The following is an 8,815-nucleotide window of genomic DNA, read 5'->3' as shown; positions in this document are numbered from 1 at the left end:
GAAAAGATGAGAGCCAGGTTCTCCTAGAAACCATGGCAAGTGGACATAGGACCTATTGCAGACTGGATCATGTTCTCCACAAGAAGCTTCTTCTTTTTTCTATCTTAGACAAAAGGGAAAAGGAAAAGGAAAGCCCCGTGGCCAGACAGCAGCATTTTTCTCAGGTGCTTAATTAGCCAAATAGAAATGCTAAACTATTTGTAAATGACCCAAAAGTCATTTAGCAATCACAAGGGTATTCTCATAGTAGCCGAAATGATTTTACAGTAAGTCTTTAGCTTGCTGTAAGGGTTCCATAATCTTGATAAGTTTGAGATACCTGATCCCTATGTATAGCTGCTCAAAAAAAAATATTAGATGCTGGAGAAGAGAAGAAAAAAAAAATCCTTAGTCTCCTATGTCTTTTGTTTTGCTCTTTAATCACCTTTCTAATTCTTTTACAGTTTCATGCTTTCATAAAACCCCTCCAGGATAATCTCATACTAAAGTTTGTAATGACAACAATTGGGGGAAAATTCGTTTTTACTAATGGGATGATGTAAGAATATAAAGACTAGAAAATGTGACTCAGGCCACATTTATCCTAATCTTGTCCTTATCTGTATATATACACCTCCCGTTTAATCCTGCCAGCATGAGTCCAGCTTTGCTATGGCCATTCCTTGCTTCTCCAGCCTCTGGTACATTCCTTCATCCTATAACTCACTGTTTGTCTCCTCCCTTTTGTCTCAACATCCTTAATGTGACAACTGGGAAATCTGTCCCCTCAGCTTTGGCCTTGGGACCATATCTCAAAGACTTCTCCCATGGGCAACACTTTCAATACTTCCAAATCCACCCTAGGAGCCAGTCTTAGAGGACCAAATATGTGACAGAAAATGACCAAATATCAGGTCTAGAGGTAAGTGGGTGAACTCTTATATAATCTAGAGACAACTTACTTGGCTTATCCCATGTCTAATGAGCCCGGTGAGCCTCCATTTCCCCTCTGTTGTATTAGCATATAAGTCAACGATAGTCATGGGGCTCAAAAGTGAGACTATTTTTGAGTTATTTCTCTGAGATATTGGGTATTTGGAAACCGATGTGGACTCCATAGTAATAGTCATTTGAAATTCTTATTTAGTTTACTACTTGTGTTTTACGGAGTTGGGGAATTGATCTAACCTCCAGCACTATTTCAGTGTCCTCCTCATAAAAGGGTTAGTCGGGGAATGATATGAATCCAAAAATTTGTCTAGACCTATCTTTGCTGTTGAGTTAATAATAAAAGAAGGACATACTGCATAGCCAAATCTTTCACACTGCTAATTCTCAGAGCATTCAGAAGCTCAAATCGGTTATTACCTGGATTGTAGTTAGGTAGTTTGGAAACTCCAGGCCAAGTATCCTCTGTAGGGACTCCCAACACCTATATAAAGCCAAAGACAGAGAAAAATGAGGGAGAAGACGAGGTGGATGAAGCAAGTGTGAAGGCCAGAAGGACAGACTAGGGAGCACTAGGGAAGAGTCAGATGTAGGTCACATTACACCATAGCAAAACTAAGTATATTCCTACGTTCCCGTGATGGCTAATTTTATGTGTCGACTTGCCTGGGCTAAGGAATGCCCAGAAAGCTCGTAAAACATTATTTCTGGAAGTCTTTCCAGAAGAGGTCAGTATTTAAATCAATAGACTGAGTAGAGATCTATCCTCACCCATGTGTACAGGCATCATCCAAATCACTGAGGGTCCGAACAGAACAAAAAAGTAAAGGAAGGGCAACTTCTCGCTTTCTCTTCTTGAACTAAAATGTCCATCATCTCCTGACATCAGATATCAGCGATTCTGGTTCTCGGGCCTTCAGATTCTGGGACTTACTACTAGCAGCCCCCTCAATTCTCAGGCCTTTGACCTCAGACTGAATAATACCACTGGCTTTTCTGGTTCTCCAGCTTGCAGATGGCTTATCTCAGCCTCCATAATTGCAGGAGCCAATTCCCATAATAAATCTTTTACATATCTCTGTATATCCTATTGATTCTGTTTACCTGGAGAATCCTAATATAGGTTCTGAGTCTGTGTTTTCACTAACTTACTTGTTATTCTGAGGCAGATCATACAGCCTTGCTTAAAGTCATATTCTTATCATTAAATACTTATTGCATGACCACTATACATTAAGATGCTACGTTAGAAATTGGGGATATGGATATTGTCCCTTTGCCTTACATCAGATGAATATACATCTGTATATATTCATCTCGACAGCTTAAATTATGCCTCAGCATGGGCATTCAGCTGTTCTGAGATGAGCTCAAATTAAAAAGAGTTCAGATTACTGACATTTAGGCAGTGGGAAGTTGGCTAAAAATGATCCCATACCTAACTCTAGTACTTTTACCAAAGTCATCTCATCTGCTTGTTTTTCTGTGGCCAGCCGCTTGGAATATGGTACTGGTTTTTAACTGGTGGATTGTAATAGTAACAACATTACTTGAAGAATTGCTCACTTATACTTTGGATTACTAAACCGAAGCTCTAGTTTTGAATTAATATGAAAACGAAAGTCTTTTGGAGCACAGTCAAAACATTTCAGATTTTGGGTGGTGCTGTTTCTGCGAGTTCCCATATAGGTATCATCTTACTATTCTTTTAAAATAATCATAACAGCCCTATGTCAGTTAGTTTGAGAGCTAGAATAACGTTGTTTTTGTAAAATGTTAGTAGTTTTTCTTACACCACTACAATATAACTTTTCTTAGAAGTATATCTCTATGTAACTCTTTTTAGAAGCATCTCTTGTAGAAAGAGTCTAGTGAATCCATTTGTAAAATGCTGGATACAGATGCTAGGCCAATTGTTAATGGCAGGAAGTCAATTGACTGATAATGAGGAACTTCTGCCCAATAACTGACTCATACTAATCAATGAGGAATCCAGAATCTTAATATTTACCAGCTCGCTGACTAAGACTCTGGCTGAGGGATACTCTGTAGTGCCTGTTATGCTTGTCCTCAAACAATAGATACTGAAGTGCTATTTTCCCTCATAATATTAATTTAAAAAATCATGCCATCCAGTAAAATCTTTCTTTGATCCATTCTCTAAACAAACTGGAAAGCTCCTGAGAGGATTATAGGCTCTTCTTACTGACCACCCTGAGCCTGAGGAAACACTAGGAATCCTGGAATCCATGTTGAAAAACCGAATGGACTAATTCTTTTGTAGGTGAGGGCCAGAGGATGGGTAGCTAATTCCTCTTTTGTAATGTACCATCTTAGGTATTTGCACAAGAAGTGCATGTAAGCAAGTGGGTGTGATTCACATTTACCCATACGTCTTCATTGACTGACAAAGCACAATGAGAAGAAGGCAAAGATAATAAAGAGAAAGCAATACAGGAAATAAATAACTACCGCATCCATATTTTTTCTAAGGTGAATGTTACCAGAATTGTTGGTTATTTTGTATTATGTTTAATTAAAGCCAACAAAATGGATACCAATAATTTTTAAATATTATGCTAAACGTTTTAAGCTTGAGATTTTAAAAGTTTAAACAAAAATTCAATGTCTTTTATTTGGAAATTTGATGCTCAGTTTCTACTTGAAAGTTATTGAATTTGTTTTCACTTGAGAAAATTACTAAATCTCCATTTAACTGTCTGGGAAACTGAAAACCAAAAATTGTTGATTTACTCCCTCCCTGAAGGCTCTTAAAAGGCAGCTAGTAAGTGCTGTATTTGAAACCACAGTGGGCTGCAGGGGCCATTTTCTGCCTTTGTTGGAATGGAAACTGAATACATTTTGATTAATGGATTTAAAGTCTGCAGAGTTCATTTTATTCTGATTTTAGAACCACACTTATTGAAAGAATTAGATGTCTAAAAAATTGATCGGAAAGCAGTTATTCATATGTGAACACACACACACACACACACACACACACACACACACACACAGTTATTTTACAAAAATGGTAAAAGAAGAATTAAGGACTTCTCATTATGTCTTTATTCCTAAGAGTGAGATCTCAGGAAAATTTAGGGGAAGACTGTAGTTAGAGGTTAGGAGATTTAGAATGGACACATTGCTTTCATAGAAGTCATTCCTATACCCAGTGTCATAGAACTAGAAATTGATTTCTTATTTTCATTTGTGTAGACCACATTTAGTAAAAACAAATTCAGGAGCTGTATGTAATGTTTAAATTTCTAACTGGCTTGAGATGTAGTAGTGCTAAAAATAACACTCTGCTGAATATGGTGGCTTTTTCACTTTGTCCTCAGAGTGTGGAACTACAGACATGATAACAAAACTATGGTTTCTACCTCCTCTGAAAGGATTGGGGGAAAATGAAATATAGTGAATCTGATTTCCTGGTGCCCTTAAAGTATGGCTAATCAATATGGAAGGAACTATCTCTTTGATCAAATTGAAAGTCAACAATGAGCTATCCAAGTTGACAAACTTGAGAAATAACTACCTGGGAAGGGGAGGAATCTAATAAACAGAGAAGAATATTATGGTTTAAAATGATAGGAGCTACAATATTCTCTTTACACTTTGTTTAAAGAAGTCACAATTTCATGGAGTCAGAAAATCAAATACAGGTGGTCCCCAACTTACTATGGTTCAACTTAACCAGTGGTCCTCAACTTTTTTGGCACCAGGGACTGGTGCTCCTGTGAGAATCTAATGCCTGATGATCTGAGGTGGAGCTGAGGTGGTGATGCTAACTCTGGGAAGCGGCTGCAGATACAGACAAAGCTACACTTGCTTGACTGCCACTCACTTCCTGCTTTGCGGCCTGGTTCCTAACAGGCCATGGACCTTTACCAGTCAGCAGCCTGGGGGTTGGGGATCCCTGAACGTAATGATATTTTCAGCTTATGGTAGGTATGTATTGGGAGGTGACTTATCATAAGTCAAGGAGCATCTTTAACATTTAAGATGCTGGAAACCCGGGGAGGTTGGCTATGTGACTTGCTTTACCTCATTACCTGACGCTAGAGCTGGGTTCAGAATGCATGTCTCCTGACTGCAGGCTACTGTTATTTCTAATATGTTTACTTGTTTTAAATTTATAATGAGTTGTCATAAATGTCAAAATAAAGTCCCTTTGATTGATTGCAGTGTGATAAGAATAATAGTAGAAATAAACATGGCTTCCTGGGCAGGAACTGTTGGACTGATTTGTTAAGACATGTTTGTTTTTCCTGCATCACTCATGTTTTGGCACTTTATGTCCAGATTCAAGTCCAAATTTTTTCACTTACTGAATTACCTAAAACATCTTCAGATGGCCAGTGTCAGTTAGCAATGCCAGTCCTGGAAACGAACCAATAACCAGAAAGCCATTGGGTCATGGGAAACGTCTAGCCCATTCTTTCTGTTTTATGATTTCTAAGTGCTGTGCTAAATGCAAAGAACTGTAAAATGATTGCTTTTAAAAGCACGATTATTTAAAGATAGTATGTAAAATTAAAAAATCAGTTTATATACAACTTTTCAAATATCCTGATAACATACCTTATTTCAATATTACAATTTATATTAACTAACTACACATATATCCTTTCATATATATACACAAAGTATGTTTGTTTCACATATATTTACTTGTACTTCATCTTTGACACCATCTAGACTGAACACTTGAAAGCACACATCATTCATTTTTCTTGTTCTTCCTTTTTTCCATGCCTTATAGCTTCTTATAAGACCTTGTAGAGTATTTTATATGGTGAGTGTCCAATTAGTGTTGTTTACTAATTAAGTGACTAAGAACTACTCTTCCAATGTGTAAAGGTCATTGCAAGGTCAGGTTTAGGCAGTGCTAATTGTGATTCCTCTATTGTGGACAAGAAGTAATACCAAGTGGAAGAACAATTAGGTTATGTATCAGGAAGTGCTTTTTAGCACTTAGGTTATTGAAACATCTCTATAATAATAACTTATATGAGAAAAGAAGGCAGCGCATATTTATTGAGCGCTTTTGGTGCATGGAGCTTGTTAGGCATTTCATCTTATGGAGTTCTGACAGCAAGGTTAGAAAGTCATTATCACTAGCCCCATTTAACAAACAAGGAAACTGAAGCTCAGAGGGACTATATAACTTGCTCACATTTATTTAGCTAGAAAGGGGCTAAAAGTCAAACCCAAACTCCAAAGCATTATTACATTAGGCTATCTCCAGCTTAAATGGTGTTATGGCATCCAGTGACGATGTTTGAAGATAGCATTTATCTGTCTTGCAGGGGAATTTTGGGGAAAAAAATCTTTTGGTTTGAAAATATTTTCGTAGTTTGTAAATGCTTCTCAATTTTTCCTATGCTCCCTTGTAAAGACCCCCATGTTTCCAAAAGAAAATTTTAATGGCAATGATTAACCTCTATGAAATGTCTTAATTTCTCAAACCACATTTTATTTTAGCCAGAAGACATCTTCTGGGTCATGAATCTATAGCACTAGACTGATTTGCATAGAACGTCTTCATAGACATGAGTTGATGACCCTCCATATGCCGGCAACTCTTTTCCCTTTTCCCCCAGTGTTCCCTAAGGAGTTTTCCTCATTTTTTTGTGTGTGTATTAAAGACAAACTCAACTTAAAAAAAAAATAAATAAATGACAGACTCCACATTGGGAATATAATTTGAAAATAAAAATTTTATATTTCAGGACAGGCAAAAGTTTGGGGTTACTAAATCAAAATTGTAAAGGAGAAAAATTGAGAAAATTGAGAGAAGACAGATTTCCTCACCTGCATACAAAAACCCTACTCTGGCAATATTTCCTAAGATACCTGCATCAGAGGCTGTTAGCAAGAATGCTCCAGATAGATACCTGCTTGCAGCAAGCAAACTTGAAAGGAAGCAGGATCTAGGATAACAAGTGATTTTTTAAAAAACCCAGCTTAAAGCATTTTTGACACATGCTACAACGTGGATGAACCTTGAAAGTGTTATGCTAAGTGAAAGAAACTAGACATAGAGAACAAATTCTGTATGATTCTACTAACATGAGATACCTAGAACAGGCAAATCATAGAGACAGAAAGTAGATGAGAGGTTACCAGTGGCTGGGAGGAGGGTAAAGGGGGAGTTATTGTTTAATGGGTATGAGCTTTTGTTTGGGATGATAAAAAAGTCTTAGAAATGAATGGTGGTGATGGTTGCACAATAGTGTGGTTGTATATAGTGCCAATGAACTGTGCGCTTAAAGTGCTTAGAAGAATACATTTTACATATATTTTACAACAATTTTAGAAATTAGAGAAATAGAGAAATATGCAGATGACTAACATAGCATGCAAGCTACAAGGGACATGAAAATGAAGTACATCGTGGTGCAAATGAGGCAGAGATAAATAATAAAGAAAGAAATGGAACAACACACACAAAAGCACATCAATACCTTAGGAATTTGGTTTTGGAGGAGCATGATAAATACTGTCTTTCTCTCACACTAACATGGTAAGTCTTTGTTTTTATTGGGGTTCTATGAAAATTTAGTGTCTTGTCTTCAGTTGACAAGACCTAGGGCCAAATATATGGTAGAATTAGAGCTGGGGGTGGCAGGGTGGAAAAAATGTGCTTAAGTATTAATGGCAGAAATTGCCCTGGGAGATTGAGACAATAATAAAAGAAAGCAGGTGGATTCATGGGCTTCTACAGGACAAAGGGGGTTTCCTGACCACTCATTCCCAAGGTGCTTATTATACCTGTGACAAATACCACAGTTTCCACAATCTTAAGACATGTCTTAATAGCTCAAAACAGATGGACTGCGTCATTCATCTCTAAGGCAAATCTGGTTCAAAGTTTGAAATGCAGATATTTCTTCTTCCCAAGAGGAATTCTTCTCTTACCTCCCAGATCCTCTCCAGCTGTTCAAGGATGCTGGAAACCCCAGGAAACAAAGGTTGACCCTGGAACATTTCAATAAAGATGCAGCCTGCACCCCTAGCAAAGGAAACAAGAGTCAACCCAACACTCTCAAGAAAAACATACTTGCAAAACCGAATTAACAGCATTTCTTCTCCCAAGAAATATTTGGGATAGTTAAATAGAGGCCACATGCTATTAAGTCTTGGACAAAAAGAGAAGTCCCTTTCTCAACCAAAAATAAGAATAGTTTTTAGCTTTTTGTTAAAATGGAATGCAGCCAGCATTTAGAAATGCAGTATAGATAACATTTTGCCCTATTCAAGCTCATTAACTATTCATTTTATGAGAAGCAGGGAAGGTACTAAATCTCCAAACTGAATGCTTTCTTTCACTGACTCTAAGATGCTATTATTGTATGTGCTATTAAGAAACAAAATACCTGCAAGTTAAACTATGACATAATCAGAATGTTTCTTTTATACTTCCTGAAAGGGCTTTTATATATTTAATTAGACAGATTATTTTATCATGTCATACTTGTACATGCAAAAAATGGAACCTTAAGTGAAAAAAATTGGTTTAGGTACTCCTAAAACTTTTTCACATTCTGCATTTGACTCAGACACTTTGATGTCTGTGTTTATCCATGGTATCGTCCTCTATATCAGGAGTTTGATGACACAGCATGTCTTAAAATAATCCATTAAAGAACTAGGAGTCACTGGTGCTGGGCTCCTTAGCTGACTGTGCAATTACATAGAGTTAGCCTACTTTTGACTACTGCTTAAAGAATGTTGCTAAGCATGTCTGGTTCATTCTCTCTCCACAATTGTTTGGTTCCTAGGGGTAAGGAAAGAAAGGAAAGGGAGGAAAGGAAGGAAAGGAAGGACAGGAAGGAAAAGAAGGAAGGAAGGAAGGAAGGAAGGAAGGAAAGAAGGAAGG

General features: G+C 37.2%; 1 protein-coding gene across 3 annotated transcripts in view; it reads right to left on the bottom strand.

Moving 5' to 3' along the window:
• CDK15 (cyclin dependent kinase 15) overlaps positions 1 to 8,815 on the bottom strand; it is a 78,991-nt gene that overhangs the window by 32,146 nt on the left and 38,030 nt on the right. For all 3 annotated transcript variants that reach the window (XM_006921360.1, XM_006921358.1, XM_006921359.1), the window contains exons 9-10: positions 7,855 to 7,948; positions 1,348 to 1,411 (exon numbers count right to left, since the gene is read on the bottom strand). In XM_006921360.1, coding sequence (XP_006921422.1) covers positions 1,348 to 1,411; positions 7,855 to 7,948 — 158 coding nt within the window. The remainder of the gene's footprint in view (positions 1 to 1,347; positions 1,412 to 7,854; positions 7,949 to 8,815) is intronic.

This window comes from Pteropus alecto, unplaced genomic scaffold, assembly GCF_000325575.1.
Source record: "Pteropus alecto unplaced genomic scaffold, ASM32557v1 scaffold3, whole genome shotgun sequence".
In the NCBI taxonomy this organism is placed as follows: Eukaryota; Metazoa; Chordata; class Mammalia; order Chiroptera; family Pteropodidae; genus Pteropus; species Pteropus alecto.
This window is presented reverse-complemented; position numbering and strand designations above follow the sequence as displayed.